We start from the raw sequence: 21034 nt of genomic DNA on the forward strand, positions 1-21034 counted from the left end.
GTTCTTGTGCCGGTTTAGTCCTGGTTTAGTTCTGGGTTTAGTCCAGTTTTTATGTGGCCTGTGCAAGTTGATGTAGCAGAAATCAAATCCGTGACACATTGTCATACAAACTAATGTATATGGTGGAAGTCTCTCGCAACGGCACTACAATATGCTAAAAAATAAGAATTGTTTTGTTTTGGGGGTTTTTTCCATATTGCTCTGAGTTTCAGATACCGCTTTGTTTAAAATTTCCCTGGATTGTTACGTCACACTTTCCTGTCAATTCTTGAATGATAGATCTGTGGGGGGTTTTTTACCTCAAATTAACAGTGCTTTGCTCATTGATTCTGCAGAAATGTTTTTCAGTCCCTTTTTTGATTCTTTTTTCCTCTTAAGCAGCCATATTTGTTGACAGATCATGCGTGTTCCTGATTGGTTAATCCACCTGTCAATCACGCCTATCCGAACTCAGAGAGATTCAGCGGTGACCGGACTCACACTTCTGTAATACTTTGCGAAGATGTGAATTCTGGATCCCAGGCAAACATCAAGTGACCTTTTCTTTATAAGCACATGCATATATATTTATATTCCTCTTACCCCCAATGTCCTTGAAAGGCTAGTTTGAATGAGTGACCACCAAACCGTCACGGTCCGATCGCTTTCCAAAACGGTGCCGCACAAATGCAGTCCATTTAGCCCGGTATTGCTCCATATATCACTGACAGACAAACCAAATGTAACACAATGTTTTCTGCTATTCCCTCAGATTTGTTCTGTGGGCGCAGGGCGGGCTAAATAACAGGAAGAATGGCCATGTCAGATATAATAACACGGTTCATTTTTAAACCAAACTTGGAAGATTCCTGTGCCAAAATTCCACAAACTTTTAAAAGCTCTCATTGAATGACTTACCATGGTTTTAAAGACTTCAGGGCTTCTTAAACTGGGTGACTGATGTACATAGAGGGAGTAGGGGTTTGAAGTATTTGCCCTCTGCTGGCAAGAATAAAGAGAGACAAAGATATTGACGTGGGTTTTGACAAATTGGCAGCAATGCTTTTGTTAACATAATGCTAAATGATAGGTGAAGGCATTTAATTTCTTGAAATCATCTAAACAAGCCAAGTGAATTGCAATGTTGTTGAAAGGTTGAACCTTGAAACCATATATCAAAGGTAATTTTTTCTTTCATTTTTTTGTTATTGATTAAAACCCCCAAAAGTAATTAAGAACTTAAACAATGACCAAGCATCTGTCTAATGGCTTATTTTATCAAATACTCCCCTCCCCTCCACTTATTTTCTCCAATATTTTAATATCTGGTTCTTCAAGGTCTTCATGCAGAGTAATATGGTTTACAATTTGAATTCAAGTTTCAGTTTTAGATTTTTGTGGTGACTCAAAATATATAGTCTATCACAACTAAACCTGAGTTGCCACTGTCTAAACCTGCAGATAGAGGAAACATACAGGTTTTTCCTCATTCTCAGTATATGGACAGGTCATGCCTCACGTGAAAGATCAGAACCTTCAGAATTCACTCACTGAGCTGCATAGGCTGCACTAGCTCTGATTAATGAGGCTGCAGGTGCTGGGGTTTAGGAAGTGACATTTCGGATCAGAGGCTGTGTCTGAATGTCCACACTATTGCCTATTTAGGGCACTAGGTCACTAGACCACAATGCATTACAAGAGTCGGAAAAACAGCAGCGGACAATGACAGGTCTTTAACTGGGCACAACACAACCGAATGAAAGCAGATATAAGTGCTGCTTTATCACACTTTTGATGGTTGATTATGAATAAACCACGATTAAATAAACCGTTGCTGTGTAAAGTTGCTAGTATTAGCCACTTACTTTTTTTTGAGCTGTTAAAAGAGCACCAATTTCCAGATCTCAGACAAATATTTAAAAAATGTAGTCCATTTACATGAAATTCAGCTTGACAAAAACCTATACCGTTATTATTAGTCTGTAAATGCTTGCGTGCCAGTCCAAGCTGATGATTGTTTAATATCAAGTTTTATCAGAGTTTAGCAGATTTTTTTTTCACCTAGACTCCAGAGTCACATGACCCGAAAATAGTGAGCTGTGTGTCTGAAACGCTCTGTGAATGAGTGCACTATAGAGTCGGCTAAAGACTGCAGGGTTACGTAGTGAATGAGGAGTTAGAGACTAGGGTGGACATTCGGACACAGCCAGGGATTTCTTTTAGATTTAAAACAACTGGATTTCACCATTGAAACTGGCAACCCAATGAAAAACTCATCTGAGGCTCATTCTGCTTTGTGATAATCGTCGAACCAAAACACCAAATTATAATTATTATTATTATGCAGAAATGGGGCATCTTGCTCAATGTGTGTGTAATTAAGAATAAACCAACACTACCGTTGTTATCAGTAAAAGTTGTATTTGATTTGAGCATTTACCTCATATCTGGGGGCACAGATAGGTCATATTTACGGAATTTAAAATCAAAATCTGTTCCTTTAAAGATTCAACCTTTACAACACTCTCAAAATCTCTCTTTCCCTCTTTTCCTTATCCATAACATGTCCCACTCCAAACGTCCACTAGCACTTTTCCTATAGCTATATATGTTAGAACACTTAGCCTCCAGCTCCATGTGCCATCCATCTTGGACTGACATCCCAGACATGACAACCTAAAGTCGGGTTAATGCTTTGTCACCTTTCGTGCGATTCTTTGCCCACCACTACATGCTGTTTAAGGGTGCATGGCTTTGCTACGGGGACTTAGCATCGGATTTAGCTTTTTTCCCTCCATCTATTTTCCGTACTGTAATTGCCGGACTTCGAGTGGCTTCAAAGACCGTAGGAATATTGTGTGTGAGAAATTACCCTCGGACTCTACGTTCGCATGCATTTGTGCGCTTAAATGGAACGGCGAGCATAGTGGAAAAATGGGCACTGTCAGTCAAGCTAATGAGAGCTAGCTTCCCTGCACGGACACAGACATTCGTATATGGAGCGCGCCATCGGGATAGTAGTAGTGCTATATAATTGGGTTTTCCTTCCAGGACAATGGGCATGGTGGCTGGATTAGATCTGACCACTAACGCCACTTTCCTCAATGCCCATCTCACTCCGAAATCTCTGGGTTGTTTTTGTCTGGCTCTGGCTTGTTCACTTCCAGACTAAAAGAAAAACAGCTTACTATCGCTTGTGTTTTTGTTTTACTGTTTATCATTGTGGTTTAAAATGAAGAATTGTCAAAGAAATGTCAAAAATCTATTAAAAGTCATGGATTTGCGTAGTTTGATATGTGTATGTTAGTAACGGCATGGCAACTGAAAATCCTCTGTTCCACCTTGTGATGTCGTGCGGTAATACAGGAAGTGCTCCATTGTGTTTTTTAAGTCCACACACCTTCACTAGAATCATTTGGATGATTTCAGCTCTGGAATTGACAATCTCTGCTGAACTAAAGGTAAAAGGAGCTGTTAACTTGAGAACTTCTGCTTCATGACATCACAAGGTGCAACTGAGCATTTTAAGCTTTGGAGATGTAGACAAACTAATAACTCCAGGTATGTTTTGAGGATGTAGCAGTCAATTTTGCTTAATATGGGACCTTTATACATAGATCATTAAACATTTTATCCACTAAAATGGCCAAATAAGAGAAAGGTCCATTGACTTCTTGTTTAAAACTGCAGAACTGACCCACCCTTTATCTTTATTATGGTATTTCAAGTGTTTTTATTGTTGAAAAGGAGCTATGTGACATTTTTTACCTGTACATGTTTAACCCAGAGTGAGTTTTAGTTTTCTTTTTGCAACCACATCTCAGTGGAAAGAAGACGAGATAGGGGATAGGTGAAAACTGAAATTTGTTGAGTACTTTAGCCTTGAGTTTATGCATGAACTTATGAACTTGAATATAATCCAGAACATAGTTGATTAAAAGTTCATTTTACATTAAACTGCATTATCTGGAGGAAACTTACACTGACAGGAGAACATGTAAACTCCACATAGAAAGTTCCCACATCGTCCAGACTCTAACCCAAAACCTTCTCGATGTGAGGCAGAAATGCTAATCACTATGTCCCCATGCAGTCTCTCTATACCAACAAGAAATGGAATTTGTAAATTTGTCCTATCCTAATATCTGATCAATTCAAACTGCATTGCAAAGTATATAAGCAGCCTCAAGCTATGCCCTGAGATCCACCAACTTTCGAAACTTTTCTTAAACGTTTTTTTTTTTTTTTTTTGGAGCACATTTCCTCAACTTTACTCTCAATGCCAACCTAAACTCGACATTCTAAGAAGACAAGATGAAGCTTTATCGATCAGCCCCACAAAACAATTAGACTTTTTTGCTGGGGTAAACAAAAATCATCGAATGGAAGACGGTGTGTAGACGAACCAAACTTTGCGCGAAAAGAGTGCCAAACCTTTCGAGCAATACCTTCTGGTCTAATTAAACTGTCCCCTGCTCCGGTTGAATCTACCAAAAGACTGGACTTTCTGAAGGATTTAAAGCCTGGGTGCTAACAGTAACGCACCAGTACATTTTCTCACAATTTCTTATGCAATCCCCGTGGAATGTGCCCTCCCATTTCAATCTGCAATTCTCCAGGAGTGCTATATTCCCTTTTCGCCATTTGCTTGTATCTTGACCTTGCTGGGATTGTTGTAGATATATTTCGCAGGAGCTAGTTTATAAATAAAACATTGTTATCTTGTGAAAGGGGAGACGGAAATAAGAAGAATCCGATCCGTTCATGACTTGTATAATGATGTTTTGGTGTTGTCCTGGTGTTTACAGTCTGTTGGAAGCGAGGAGCAGAGAGAAGGTCTACGTGCTGTGTTTGGGTATTCCAAGCTCGTATTTACAGTAAGGACATGTGCATTAGGGGCTTATCTGGTTCACTAGTCAAAGGGTGGAGGCTCATTGAATTAGGGCTGTCTTAAAGGTACAGTATGTTTAAATTTCATAAACATGAGCTATCTGTGTTCCCAGATATGAGGTAAACATGTTTTTCTTTATTATATTATTATTTATTTATTTATTTATTTATTATTATTAGCCTTGATAAATTAAAAAGCTCCTACACAATAGAAACATTTAAAAAGAGGTATAAAACATTACTTTTTGAAATTACAGGACTCAGGAATGATTCATGTGAACTGCCATGGTTTGTAGTTTTTCTTTTGTAATTTTTATTTAGCCTAAACCCTTTTGGTCATGATAGAAATGTAAATGTATGTACAACCTTATACAAGTTGAATAATGTTTGATTTTGAATGTATTGACAGAATAAAATACTTACATTATTATTGTTATTATTATATTATTATTATTATTATTATTATTATTATTATTATTATTATTATTATTATTATTATTATTATTATTATATTTATTTATTTATTTATTTATTTTTTATTTATTTTTATTTAAATAATTTTGTTCACTAAAATACACTGAAAAACATGCATTTTTTTACTATGAGCAGGGTCACCTATCCATAAATACGACTTGTAACCTAGCTTGGTGCCATTACCTGTCTCCATGGAGATGAATAAGTTGAATGCCATGGAGACAACCTTGAGGTGGACCCTTCACCAGAAAAGTTGCATAGTGCACCTTTTAAAAAAAAAAAACATGATAATTTGATTTGTGTATATGTATATTCTCTACTATATTTGCATAACATTTGTACTTGTACCAAACAACCAAACTCTGCTGTTATTCTGTCACTTTGTCACGGACATCATTTTGTCTGTTCAGGGACAGAACATAAGTAGCAAGTCATTCAATGTCAACCTTCCCACAACAATAACCAAGAAAAAGCATTTGCCATCTCCAAGTCTATGCATAATTGTGTTTGTATAACATAATAACATAAAACATGGCTTTACATAGATCCCAAGGACAGTATTTCATCCAGTACAGAAAGTGCATAGTAATGGCGTGAGAGGTTATGTCTGATGCTGCAGGCGATGATTATCTGATGCGCTACAGGAAATTGTACAACTCATATCGTTCCTTAAAGCTACCATCTGTAATTAGATTGGCCGATCCAATCCTGTTGTATTCTCACATATCACCACTAGATGCTGTCTACATTACTGCTGTCTGATAGTGTGCCAGGTTTGGTGTGACAGAAGAAGACCAGAATAGCATAGATGAGCTTGAACAAAGGCCAGGTATGGGGAGATATTTGATATCTACAGGAAAAAATGTTAATAAATAATTAAAATAAACTTACAGATAGTAGCTCTGAAGGACATATTATGCAAAATTACCTTTGTTTTATTAATCCTGTTTACGACATCTTCTTATTCTGAGCCTCAGAAATGTCTTTGTTACAATTTTCCCCGGATTGTTACGTCACAGGTAAAAGTCCAGACGTGTTTTTGGCAGTTTTTAAGTCCATAAATCATCGACAGATTTGTTTTGAGCATTTCCGTTGTCATTATAACTGCATGCTCATACTGGCATAGGGCATGTTGCTTAATTGCTAGCTTTTGTGTTTTTCTTTTATCATAATTCCCTCTGCTGCCAGTGCACAAAAATCCAGTTGAGGGAATCCCTAAATTATGTAAAGTAATGTGTACTTCCAATAGATACATTATTTTAAGTTCTAAAACATGTGATGCCAAAACAAAGCTATTCTGAATGAAATAGAAATGAAAGCACGATTAATCTGCTTTACAAAGTTGCTCTTCAATAAAATTAGGTCGAAAAGTGGCGTGGGGTCGGGCTGATAAACTGTTGAACTCTGCAGACTGAGGAGCTGATGATAAGGAAGAGGCAGGCTCTGGTTTAGACAAAGGGTCAGTGTTAGATAAGTGTGTGAACAGATAAGAAGCACAAGGGACACTCAGAAGACTTGCCATGAGCGGGTCTGCTGTTTTCGGTATCAACTTTACATTGGCATACAGTGAAGTTGTATATTAGTGTAACAATATACAAATCTGGTGTTTAAAGCTGTAATTTTGACATAATTTTAAATCTATAATAAGTAACCTTTGCCTAGGATGCTGTACAGTATGGGATTAACTTTATTTATTCAGTTACAAGTGTTTTTGTTGCTGACTTTGAAAAACGTTCAATCTCACAGTGAGCAGGGTCACCTCTCCACAGATCTGACTTGTGATTTGACCTTGTGGCGTCACTTTCTATATGCATTACTTCCAGGCAAATCTCTGTGAAGCAGGTGGAGAACCGATAAAAGTTGTATTATGCAGCTTTAAAGCCATGAAAAAGTTACGCGTAGTGAGTCTCTGTGGTGTGAATAATGTTCCGAAATCGTCTTATATTTCTTCTTTCCATCTGTGAACTAAAACTACTTGCAAGTACGAGTGTGTCCCACCCATAGTCTGTATAAACAAGTGGACTAAATGAGTGTAACGTCACCTATAGCTTGTCAGGGTCAGCAGTTATAGGAGCCAATTTGGAGCCGATTTCCATATTTGGAATTTCGACTGCGAGTATCATAGCAACGAAAGAGCCAATCCAGAGCAAGGCTGTTGAAGGTAACGCCCCTTCTCACCCGCACCCATGGTTTAGCAGGGGGCGGACACTTAGCAACGCTGTCAATCAAACCTGTTGCTAACGCTAGTCCGTAAATCAAGATGTTCATATCTTGATTTACGGACACAGCGAAATAAAAACAGCAGTATCACGTACAGCAGGTTAATCCGAGCATTTTAAGACCAAAATGACGAGGCAGACGGCAGCCATTACGGAGAGATTGGCAACAGTTTTTCAATACAAAGTGAATTGGAGCCAGGGTCGATGGAGCCGGAAGCGTGCCCATACTCACTCACTTCCATTTTGGAACGTGGCAGCTAGCATTTTAGCTTTATCCGTTCTATTATACAGTCTATGATCCCACAAAGTCGCATGGAGTTTTGGATAACTAGATATGCTTTGTCTAATTCCTAACACGACCAACCAAATCTGATTAGTCACTCAAACCTGTCCAGCTCCTCATTTTAATAAAATCCACAGCTTTTTTCAGTTCCAAAAAGATGAAAGTGCATAAACTGCCAAAGAATTTCCCTTAAAAATCGCTTTAAAAGTTGTTGCCTTTTACTAACTCGTAAAATTAGTTATATATGTTGGGTGAAAGTATAAGAATTGTACCATCTTTGTCTATGAATATATCTTGATTCTCCACTTTGCAATATTTGAACGTCGCCATCACTCCATACATATGTAAAATAATCGGTTTGCTGTAAAACGCAGTACATGTTTAGAGATATCTTTTACCGCTGTAGCAGACAGGTCAAAGACAACTCTATTTATCACTGTTTATCTTTCACACTAGCCATAAATTATCAAGGAGCTACAAATCACTGCTCTGGTCTCCATGGTGATCTAAACATTAAGCTACTCCGAGTGTGTACAAATGTCTACGATTCAAATGGCATGTTTTATACAGCCTTATAAAGTGAGCTCAAAACTCTGTGATTACTTTAATTACTGCTTATGTAGAAGCAAAGGTATTTAAGAAATGTATGATAAAATAGTACAAAAAAAAAAGTACACATAAATGGCAAGTGTACAAATGGTTGTAATTGCAATACAATCTTGCAGTCCTCCCTTCACTACTACTACTACTACTACTTCAGGGTGTGCTATTTTAACTTCTTTCATTTTTTTACATTTTAACTTCCATAATGATTGTCCTCATGGAGATGTTTTTCCTTGCCTGGAATATTCCACGGTATGACATTAAAGTTATCAGTAGCCATGGAGACAAGGAGGTCAGGTCTGTGGAGATAAAGAATATTAGGTTTTCAAGTTGTTATTATTATTATTACTAGTAGTAGCAACAGTAGTAGTTGTGGTAGTAGTGATAGTAGCGGTAGTAGTAGTAGTAGTAGTAGTAGTAGTAATCGTAGTCATAGTAGCAGGGGTAGTAGTGGTAGTAGTAGTAGTAGTAGCAGTAGTGGTAGTAGTAGCAGTAGTAGTAGTTGTAGTAGTAGGGGTAATAGGGGTAGTAGTATTAGAAGTAGTACCAGTAGTAATAGTAGTGGCAGTAATAGTCGTAGTAGTAGTAGTAGTAGTAGTAGTAGTAGTAGTAGTAGTAGAAGACAAGTAACTTTATTAGGGGTCTTGATGTTCGGGGGTGTAACACTTTTTTTCTGTCCTGTGTTGTGACACGGCTTTGTAGCAAAATCCAAAAGTGATTTTCAAAAACAAATCAGTTCTATGACAATTGTAAGGAACCATATCACAGACATTGTAATTTTCTTTTTTTTCTTTTTTTAACCTGCCCCGTGGTGTGACCTTTGCTGTCACCCCACTGGACTTTCACTACAAACTCGCCATGTCCAAAAATGACATAATACATCTATAGTGATAGTTTAATAATTGCGTAAGTGTTCCATCATTTTAACAATTAGAATGGTATTTTTGGCTCAGAAAATACAGCTGTCACACTGCAGGACAAACTGGCACATGTTCAACATTTTTCAGAAAAGTTGAATTTGACAGAAGTAAGAATATGATCATTATTTCTTCTGACTGAGTTTAACCCCTTAATCCCAGAGCTCGTTACACAGTTACGCACTCGTTACGCAGTTTTTGTATAACTGTGTTCTTAAATATGTGATTTTTCATGCCAAACTGCACTGTTATGGTATTTTCACAGAGATTTCGACTGAATTGTGTTGTGTGGGTTACCCTAAACTATTTAAAATGAAACCACCATTGCTAAAATGTTGAAACTTTAAAAATGCATAGTTTAGGCGCTATTATTGTAGCATGTTACTGCGTTCCTCTGCTTACATAATGATGCTCTATGGATGCCAACAGCGTTTACTACACCCAAAATGCTGAAGTGTTTTCTGTTTTGGCTGCTATGTAAGGTTTATAGTCAAAGAAATGTGTAATGTACCTTTTCTTTGCCTGCGCTTTCAACCACACTATAGGACATATCGTAAATAAATCAATGAACAACAAATGAAAAAGTGGAGGTTACTTGTATGTAGCCCATAACTCCAACTCTAGTGCTATACTGAGGACATAATTTATAGTTCCTACAGTGGCTGCGTGTTCAAACCCCATAGTTGACTTAGGACCTCACAACGGCCTTATTTTAGCTGCACATTTTCATAATTTATAATGCTTTATCCCAGCGGCCTTGGAACACGTTCAGAAATGTGTTCAAAATACATGCTTTCAGGGTCGGCCTTAGCCTTCAGGGGGCCCTAAGCACAATTTGCATCTTTGCCACTTCAGTGTCACGTATTTATATTTGAATAAATTAAGGGAATCATCTCAACCAGTTGCAAAAAGACTGAAAATAGTAGAGATGAAAAACAGCAATAGCCATGAGATCAGTAAACAAACATGTAAGTAAAGAGAGAAATATTTAAATTCTAGATAATTGTCCTTAGTTCCAGTGCATTTTAATGTGTTCCAGTTGACTAAAGTGGGCGTATAGTTATCGGTTCTTTATATTGTAAAATGCAGAATTGTGTAGAGTAGCCTGGCTCAAGAAAGGGTACACTTACTTCAGAATTATATTACTCAAGAAGTACAAAGTAGTGGTCAAAATTAGAGTAGCGTAAGAGAAACTCTGGACATAACATCAATTTATAATCATCAGATAATTTGAATTGAATGTAATTGGAAGGACAGAACATTAAATAATGCACAAAATCTCATTACTTCAAACAATAGACCACAAAAAATATAAGTGGGTTTGATTTTAGGTTCACTTTATTTTGATGTTTATTGTCAGGTTTTGGATGCAGAATTGAGTTATGCAACATGAATTTGCATAAGAAATGAGCTTTAGATTTCAGCTAAATGTGCATATTAATGAGCACATACTGTAAAATGCATTGAGGAATTGTTCACAGGTCGTTCACTCATCCAGCAGATGTGACAAAGAGAGGTTTCTGTTGTTATTCGTCTGACAACAGGAGCGGTAACCTGTGATAGTCTATGGTTTAGTTAAAAAAAAAAAAAAGAATAAGCCACAACCAAAAACAGCCAACTGAATAAACGGACTCACCTGCTGGCTTTGTGTCGCTCTGATATATGTCTTATCTGCAGTTATACACGTCCAGCTTCACTGTTTTATCTCGGCATGTCCAGTGATCCTGACATATTTCAAGTCCTCTCTGAAAAGTCCTTCTTTCCCCAAAACAATCTTCTTCTGGAGGTCTTGAAACATTATCCAGTACTTTACATAAACATACATACATGCCTCAGTGCACCCAGAGCGCATCTCAAGGACCTTCGCACAGGTGTAAACACGGAGCTGCCCACACCAGTGCCATGTCTCAAAAACAAATGTATGCAGCAGATATTTAGCAAGGCCAACTGGAAATAAAACACATTCATGTGTTTTATTTCCACATGATTAAATACGTTTTTAGTCTGCTGTGGACACCAGAGCGTGATATAGTTTCCAAAAAAAAAAACAACGACAAAAAGACTTTCTATCCATTCATCCATTTTCTTCCGCTTGTCCGGGGCCGGGTCGTGGGGGCAGCAGTCTAAGCTGGGACTCCCAGACTTTCCTCACCCGAGACACGTCCTCCAGCTCCCCCAGTGGGAACCCAAGGTCTTCCCAGGCCAGTCGAGACATAGTCCCTCCAGTTTGACCTGAGTCTTCCCAAACTTTTCAATCATTATTTTCAATATAAATGTGTCGGCTCTTGGGGGCCCTCTGGTGGCCATGGGGCCCTAAACAGCTGCTTAGTCCACTTATAGGCTGGGCCGGCCCTGCATGCTTTGGAGTCTGGTGGCCATGCAACGACGACACAATACTTATACTTGTAGAATGCAGATATGTAGTGGACAAAGTGAAGTTAATGCTTTGTTGTTGTTGTTCTCTTGTTGTCTTAGGTGGAACTGTCGGACAGCACCTCTCACACCATCACTGACGCCTACGCTGGGAAGGAATACATCATCCAGGTACACTTACACTTTCATGGTGCTCGCCTATGTTTTTTTCTCTGAGATGGCCTAGGGGTGGCATTATGGCAGATCCTATGCATAATCATTTTAATAACATAACTTTAATATTTATAGTGAACAAAATCATTTTAAATAATAAGATTTATAAATATGTATGTGTATATTTACTTTATTTAGTTCAAATTTGGTGCAAGCTATGAGTAATGCCACTTATAATGCCAAAAAACATAAGTTGGTTTGATTTTCCAAGTATTTTTATAGATACTATGATCAAAATGTATATCTTCTAATAGTCCTTTTAACATATTGAATCATGCAAAAACTGGATATATTGGTGCTACAAATGCATTTTAATAATCTGGTGATACACATTTATACTCACAGCTGCACCTGTCTTGAATGTTTTAAATGGATCTATGCAGTCATCTGTTTTGTTAGTTTTTTTGTTTGTATTTTTCTGTATTTTGAACAGGTCGCCCATGTTAAGGCCTCTCCCTGTAGAAATAAAGATAAATGAAAAACTAGAATCAAGAAGTCAATTTATGGGAACTATTTTCTAGACAGTTTCCCCTATTGATTACATTGTACTTTGTCACAGAATATTAAAAGGTAAATTCACAAATGTTGAACCAGATCATTTCTATTAGTGATTAGACCCAAGAACACACTGTATGACAACAAATTTTGCATTTTAACAATATTCATTTTAGCTGCCCCCATCTGTATTATCTAATATTGGCCTATATAATATTGTGATGTCATCTATCTGTCTATTATGGATGATGCAAACTGTACCATATCTCTATTAGTTAACCTGATTTCCTTGCTTCAGGTGGCTGCTAAGGACACAGAGATCGGCACGTGGAGCGACTGGAGTGTGGCGGTGCATGCGACCACCTGGATCGGAGAGATCACCTCCCCTCCCGAAGTGGACCCGGTCATCCCAGGTACGAGCGCTCTTCTCCTCTATATATGAAAGTGGTGCAGTACAGCGAGAACTGATTTTGGTTATAGTTTGGATGGTTATTCCCACTGCTGCCTGTAGATAGAGGTCTAGATCAATTTCCAGTATGGGAAGTATAGCACCGAAGCATGAAAATATTGTTTGTTTCGCTACATGGTCGTTATTTGAACTTCTAAAACATGAGATGCAAAGGTACTGAAGAGAAAAAGTACATTACAGAAGCCTTACAGGTTCACTATTTCCCTTTTGCAGTGGAGGGCCGCCATCTGCTTCTCTCCATAACAGGGGCAGTTGCAGATATTTTTGGTTGGAGGAACTATAGGGTGCTAATTTCTTGAATGTGAGTGCACACTAAACATGTTATTTTAGGTAAACAGAAAAGAGCATTTGTTCCCTGAGCGGTGCGCTTGGTCCTGCGTGAACCCAACAGTCGAGTTTTGGACTACAATAAACGGCCGGTCCGAAAGCACTTGAAACAGGCTGACCTCGGGCCGACCTATGTAGTCAGCTGTGACTGTAAAAGTGCTTGGAATTGGGTAAAAAAAACGCTTGGATCATATATATTTCGTATGAATAAACGGTGGAGCTGCTGTTTGACACGTTCGTCAAGGCCATTTGGATCAAATTAATATCAGCGATAGTCTCGTCATGCCTCTGTCTGCGCAGGTGAGCATGGGTCTGTCTGCGCAGGTAAGCTCTAGGTCTATCTGCGCAGGTAAGCTCTGGGTCTGTCTGCGTAGGTAAGCACTGAGTCTGTCTGCGCAGGTAAGCTCTGGGTCTGTCTGCGCAGGTAAGCACTGAGTCTGTCTGCGCAGGTAAGCTCTGGGTTTGTCTGTGCAGGTAAGCTCTGGGTCTGTCTGCGCAGGTAAGCACTGAGTCTGTCTGCGCAGGTAAGCTCTGGGTTTGTCTGTGCAGGTAAGCTCTGGGTCTGTCTGCGCAGGTAAGCACTTAGTCTGTCTGCGCAGGTGAGCCTGGGTCTGTCTATGCGCCGTTCAAAAAGATTTTTCTCCTCCACCACCAGCGCATACAGTCCTCACGGTGTATTTAGCCACAGGTGAAAGAAAAGACCAACAGGTATAGAGAACGGAAGCATGTGTGCACGTATTCTCAGGGCTCAGTCTGCGTGAAGAGTGTTGTCATAGAAATAAATTTGGCGCCCCCCCCCCCAACTATATTTGCTTCGCTGTTTTAAAAAAAGTTTAAATGTAGTTTGCCCCTGTACTGATAAAACTAATATGTTATCCTTTTTATTGGCTAGTACCCCATCTATATTTTATCTTATGTTTAGTATTATTTAATGCCATACTGAGGACATGGCAGGCATAGCATCTCCATGGAGACACAAATTTATGCAGTGCACCTTTAATAACTCTATGAAAAGTGCCATACTCTTTGAAACATAGTGATATCTACTAGAGCCACTTCATTTTCCTCTCATTATTCTGGGGGACATTGTATTTCCAACTACACTATTTTTACTCTACAAGTGCTATCAGTCCTCCCTTTATGTTAACACTAGTCCCGCGCTGTCCCTCTATAAATCGCCCCGAACCAGTTAGGTATGAAATGAAGTTTGCTTAATAACTTTCTTTATCATTACACCTAGCCCTGGCCCTGAACTTTTTATCACCGGTTTAAGCCCCGAGATACACGCCTCTGCAGACAAATGGACAACCTTAGCCGTAACGCGCCCGCCCCAAGAGAAAGTAGTCCCGTGTATTTGATTAAACCTGCATGTCCAAGCGCTTGATTGCATAGCGGTTGTTATGCAAAAATCTATGTTTTGACCTTTCTACCATGTTATAACGTTGTTCCCTCAACTTGTCTGAAGAGATTTTAGATGTCACCCATGTTTGAGTAATTTAGCGATCCGTCTCGGGCCCTACTTGAGCTCTCTTTGCGGTTTTACATGATAATTCTCCATAAATACAACAAAACATGATACAAAACTGTACACAACAACTTCACAAACCTGATGTGATGTGCTGTAGTTTCATTAGCGGGATGCGCACGGATTGTAATGTGATAGCGCTCTGAAAGGGGAGTGACTTAACATGGAGAGCAAAGGGAGGGTAGACTCAGTTTCTCATCTAAAGTGAAAGTGAAACTTATAAAACATGTTAATATGTTGTTTTCGGCAAATATAGCATTTTCAAAACAATAAAAGGCAACACAGTGATTTAAATATGTTATGTGGTATCACTTAATATCACATAGAAGTAAAATACCAGTCTTTAAGTATATTAAGAGGAGGGATACTTTTGAAGGAATTTTATCACATCATTCATACTTGTACTTGAGTAATATTATTTTGAAGTAGCCTTAACTGTTACTGTCCTTACTGTGTTACTTTCTGCCATAATTGTTGTTCTGAGGTCTGAATTACTCAGTGGGAACTTCTACTCAAATGTAACTTCTGTATTGTTACTTTAAAATAATATTACTCAAGTAGACGTACCAGAAAAGTAGAGTAAAAAATATAACAAAATACTGACATATTTTTGACAGTAGGCTACTTGATAGTACAGTAGTAGTAGATAGTATTCACAATCTGTCTGCATCTAATAATAAAGTATATAATCTCAAACAAGTAAGATGGTGGGTAGAGTAGACAAAGAAGTTACTCAAGTAAGGGTAACACTACTTTAAAGTGGAACCAAACACCAAATCAACTTTTTTTTTCTACTAAACTGTGTATATGCTGTTTTAATAGTATTATCTACTGTTCCTAGTCCCTTTTTGGCAATTTTAGCACAAACGTAAGGTAAATTTGCAGCTTTCTGGTCATAAACAGTAATAGTGTGTGAGTGTGCGCTGCCTCCAACGGCTACTGTAATTTCAAGTACTATATGACATCACACAAGACTGATCTGATTACAGGCGCAAACACCTAACTGCAGGGGCGGAGTTTGAAGTGTGGATAATTGTTAGACCAATCACACTATTCCTTATACCTCCAGACCCCCTCACTCTCTTCTTTAGTCCTACAGGTACTTCCCAGTTTAGCAGCTCTATTTGAAATGTGGTAATATTTAGTAAAACTTTGATTTATTTATTTATTTTTCAAATTCCTCACACTGAACGGTACAAACTCCCCTCCCCTGCGCTGACCTGATCTGAACCATCTTGTGTCTGCTCCTCAGACTGATGGATGATGATGGGATGCTCTGATAGCTCATCTGATATTTTGGCTTTCCAGGACAAATGCCTCTGTCTTCTGCAGACTCATGCCCCAGTACGACTCACGACTTCGGGGCGAATTTGAACGTGCAGAGGGGGCGGTGCATTGTGTATGGGTGTGGGAGTGTGTGGACGGACTTTTATCACATTGTAGGGACTTGGCCTGCTTATGTATGGGGATGAAAATCAGGTCGTGATGAAGTGTTTTCTTATTTATTAGATCAATAATGTGGTTTACAGTTCAGCTATGGATTAAAGGAGGTTAAGGTTAGAGTTTAGTGTAGTGCATATCACAGCTTTTCATGGTTTCCTAATTATTACTTGGTTTGGTTGGATAGTATCTGTGGTCTGTGATGGAACATAACAAAGTGAAAGCAGTAAAATACTGTACTTTACTTTTTACTTTCACTTCATTACATTTGGAAGCCAGTATCTGTACTTTCTACTCCACTACATTTTTGATCAGGACTGAAAAGTAAAAGTATTTTTTAATGATTTTTAGAGACGTGCTGAAAAGGCTGAGGGTTTATTTTTAGCACATTTGTCGTTTGAGCAAATAAAATATACAAATTAAAGCAGCCAGAGGGGAAAAAAATAACACATGTTAAATTAAATTGATTCAGTTGTTTCTGTTGAACAAAATTCAGCACAAATCTATATCAAAATCATTGCATTTCGAGCTATACTAGATCTCAAACTCTGCAGAAAATACTTTTTACCTTGTACTCATTAAATACATTTTTGAGCAGGTAATTTTACTTAAGTAGTTTTCTTCATGTGATACTTTTACTTTTACTTGAGTATGTTTTATTTATTATTATTTTTATTTTTATTTTTTGCTCCAGTATCTGTACTTTTACTTAAGTGACAGAATTGAGTATTTCTTCCACCACTGCCTGAGATAAATATTTATAGTTTTACATTGGTTAAGTGGCAGTTTGTGAAAAGTCAATACCTTTACTTAAGTCATCACACTCCATCCAAAATGCAGAGATAATTTATATGTGTGACTGTGATTATAGTTTTGGCCCTTGTTTACATTATGGTTGCTAGGTGACAATTATGAAATCACTTCTACAAATGTCATATCTGCTGCCCGTGTCCAACCAGGAAGTAAATTCTAACTTTTATTATAACGCCAAAATTGTGATACTAGGGACAAGTAGACAATAAATATAAATGATGTTAAGTATGTTTTAGTGAAACTAGGAGCCTCACCTGTCTTATGCTCTTCAACATAATTATATTTAACATTTTACTAAAAATCTTGCGCTTTTTTTCACTTTTGGTGAAATACGTGGAGGTAATTCTATAACTCTTAACCATAATGTTAACAAGAACCAAAACTTCAAAAAGAAACTGAACAACAGTTATGATTAGACAAATAAAAAAACACTTTCATTTTGTAAAATTGTCCAGTGGTGGAAATAGTGCTCCATTTTGTTACTTAATATACAAATATTGGAGTAAAAGAAATACTAAAATAAAAGTTAAACTATCACAAAAAAATCTACTTAAGTAAAACTATTAAAGTATCTGTTTGAAAATGTACTTGAAGAGTAAAAAGTGAAAAAAAAAAAAAAAAATTGTGCAGATTTTGAGGTCTTATGAAGCTTCAAATGTAGTGATTTTGATAAAGATTTGTGCTGAATTTTGTTCAGTGGAAAATACTCAATTGATTTTTTTTTTCTAGCTGCTTTTATTTGTGTATTTTTGTTTGATCAAACAGCAGCTTTTGTTTCAGCTGCTCTCAAACAATCATAAAAATACTTTTACTTTTCAGTCCAGTTCAAAAATGTAGTGGAGTAGAAAGTACAGATACATGCTGTCAAATGTAGTGAAGTAAAAGTAAAACGTATACACTTAAAAATGTACTCAAGTAAACTAAGTATATTAGTATAACTAAAATTATACTATAAATACAGTACTTTACTACTTTTACTTTATGTTCCACTACTAAAATTGTCCATGAATTTTTGAGGTAATTTTGCATGATGACATGTGTAGAGATATTCAATTTTAGCACTCGCCACTACTTCCTGTATTTTTTTTATACTTTCCTTTTTAACTTGCACAGAAATATCTCCCACAGGTACTACCCCACCAAACCAAGTCATACTTTAAAAAAAACATGAAAACCTGTCACTTCGAGTCACAAGATTAGGATCTCCAGCAAATGAATGTGAGTCAACGTAACGTCCGCACAAAGTATAGAACCCTGAGGTGTGTGTGACTGTGTGTATTTATAGACAGGTCTCGGAAGGGCAGAGCTTTGAGACCGCACACACACACACACACACACACAGAGAGAGAGCAGGTTAATGCCAGACACACGGATTGACGAGCTGTCCCTAAACTTCCGAAATTAGAATATAAAAGATTGAAGATTGAAGTCTGGGTTTAAGTCTGACAGATAGTACAGGGCTGGATGTGTGGTTTATGATGCAACAGTGACTCCTACAGGCGGTTAGAGGTATTGCAATCTGGGGCAGGCTAAAAACTGATATTTCGAAGTTGTTGTTTTTTAATAGTTGTAAAATCAGGACAAAGAATGGTTGTGGATAATGTTACGTGGCCCTTACGTTCATTCATATCTGTTGATTTTGGCTCGCTGAGGGAATAAATTTTGGGCACATCTCCTTCATATGAAATTTTATAAAAAAAAAAAAAAAAGGCATTACAATTTGCATTCTTTAACTATCTCCAGGCGACATAGCTCCAGCTCACTCTTTTTTCATTACTTCTGTTCTCAGCCAAAGCACACGGGCTGATCAGAATTCTCCTCATGCCTCCTTCAGTTGCCTTCTTACTACTCGCTCCCTTCTATCTCATTTCCTTTCCTCCTCTGCTTTTCCCCTCGTTTCCTCCCTTGTCCATTGTCTTCTCTCCTCTGTTTTCCACCATCTCCTCTTGCTCCGTTCCGTCCTCGTCTCCGTTCCTCTGTTGCTTCCTCCTTCCATCTTCTCCTCCTCCTCCTCTCTTCATCCCCGTTATCTCCTCTTTCCTCCTCAGCTTACCTCCTCCTCCCTGATTCTTCATTTCCTTTCCTCCTCCCTTACTCCTCATCTCCTTTTCTCTCACTCCTCGTCTCCTCTCCTTCTCCCTCACTCCTCGTTTCCTCTCCTCCTCAGCTTACCTTCTCCTCCCTCACTTCTTTTCTCCTCTCCTTCTCCCTCACTCCTAATCTCTCCTCCTCAGCTCACCTCCTCCTCCCTCACTCATCATCTCCTCATCTGCTCATCTCCTCCTCCCTCGCACCTCCTCTCCTCATCCGTCACTCCTCAGCTCACCTCCTCCTCCTTCACTCGTCATCTCCTCTCCTCCTCAACTTACCTCCTCCCTCACTCCTAATCTCTTCTCCTCAACTTACCTCCTCCTCCCTCACTCCTCATCTCCTCTCCTCCTCATCTTACCTCCTAATCCTCGACTCCTTTTCTTCCTCACTTCTTGCCCCTTTCCCCTTATCTCCTCTCTGTTTTCCTCCTCACTACCCTTCATCCCCTTCGTCTTTCGTCTCCTCTCCTCCTCAGCTTACCTACTCCCTCATTCCTCATCTCCTCCTCAGCTTACCTCCTCACTCTCTTCCTCCTTCCACCTTCCTTTCCTCTTCTCTTCATCTCATCTGTGTCTGTATTGATCGGTGACACTTTCAGCACCACGGCTAGCGCTCTCATTTTTTCATATTGGGCTCCTCAGATAGACCAGTGCACATTGTGAACAACTCATTTACTAAAGGCCTCTCGTGTCGTGATTGAGATCGTGTGGAGCCGTCACGAGCGGAGTGGCTGCTCATAAAATACAATATAGCATCAGAAATTCTTTCAGGATGAGCTCTACAACAAGGCCAGTTCTGTTTCCCAGTTTGGCGTCACCGGGGCAGGCATCTGGCGTCCTGGGAACGTTTTGGGGTTCCCCATGGAGGAGATGTCTGGGGTGAGGGAAGTCTGTGAGTCCCTGCTTAGACTACTGCCCCTGCGACCCAATCCCGGATGGATGGATGAATTAGAAATGATAATAGTTGTACTGGTGGTTTAAAGTCATTAGTGGTGTGTCTTGTTGGTGGATCAGAGTTAAAGATCCACTATGTAACTTTTCTGATCTCCAGCTTGTCTCTAGAGAGGTGTTATTGAATGATATTGTTTCACAGTATCACATTAAACTATTTTACCTCTCTTTTATTAAAGCTGAGGTGTTTTTATTGGTCAAAGATGCATGGAAAATATTCATTCTTATTGTGAGTAGGGTCACCTCTCCACAGATCTGACCTGTAACTTGACCTAGTGGCGTTACCTGCTTGTCTTCATGGAGATAGATCCATTCCACTGTGAAAATATAAAATAGGTAAAAATAGTATATCTCCATAGAGGCAATATTATTATTTTTATTTATTTATTTATTTTCCTTTTTATTTATTTTCCTTTTTATTTATTTTTTTATTTATTAATGTATTAATGTATTAATTTATTAATTTATTATTATTATTATTATTATTATTATTATTATTATTATTATATTTTTTTTAAGTAAATCAAGGACTCAATAACAATGGGATTTTGGGCACAACAGAGATACTATATGCATCAAATGAAATATAATATGATAAGCTACCCACTACCAGCATTTATATATTAAAGACGCTTTACTTTACTGTCTTAAAAATGTGAAAAACAGATGTAGTTCATTTTAAAGTAGTTCTGAGCATCTGAATTAATCCATGTGATGAGTTTATAAGGACTTTTCAGAACTATCAGAGTTTTTCACGGTAAAGCTAACATTAAGTAGCACTCTCCCTGATTATCAGACAATAAAACGCTTTATAATTAGATGCAGACAGTACACAGCTGACATATTTTGACGTTAAGTGCTGGTTTTATGATATATCTGTACTTGGGTGAGGCTAATTTTGCTCAAATGAATGGCAAAAAATTATGTACTGGCCCTTTAATTGTAAAAGTGCTTGATAAAGGCTGAATTGCAA

General features: G+C 38.2%; 1 protein-coding gene across 2 annotated transcripts in view; it reads left to right on the plus strand.

Annotated features, from left to right (window-relative positions):
* The window catches only part of cntfr (ciliary neurotrophic factor receptor), a 482053-nt gene that overhangs the window by 451318 nt on the left and 9701 nt on the right, over window positions 1-21034 (plus strand). For both annotated transcript variants that reach the window (XM_055225685.1, XM_033976220.2), the window contains exons 8-9: window positions 11841-11909; window positions 12745-12859. In XM_055225685.1, the coding sequence (XP_055081660.1) occupies window positions 11841-11909; window positions 12745-12859 (184 nt within the window). The remainder of the gene's footprint in view (window positions 1-11840; window positions 11910-12744; window positions 12860-21034) is intronic.

This window comes from Periophthalmus magnuspinnatus, chromosome 12 (genome assembly GCF_009829125.3).
Source record: "Periophthalmus magnuspinnatus isolate fPerMag1 chromosome 12, fPerMag1.2.pri, whole genome shotgun sequence".
Classification (NCBI taxonomy): Eukaryota; Metazoa; Chordata; class Actinopteri; order Gobiiformes; family Gobiidae; genus Periophthalmus; species Periophthalmus magnuspinnatus.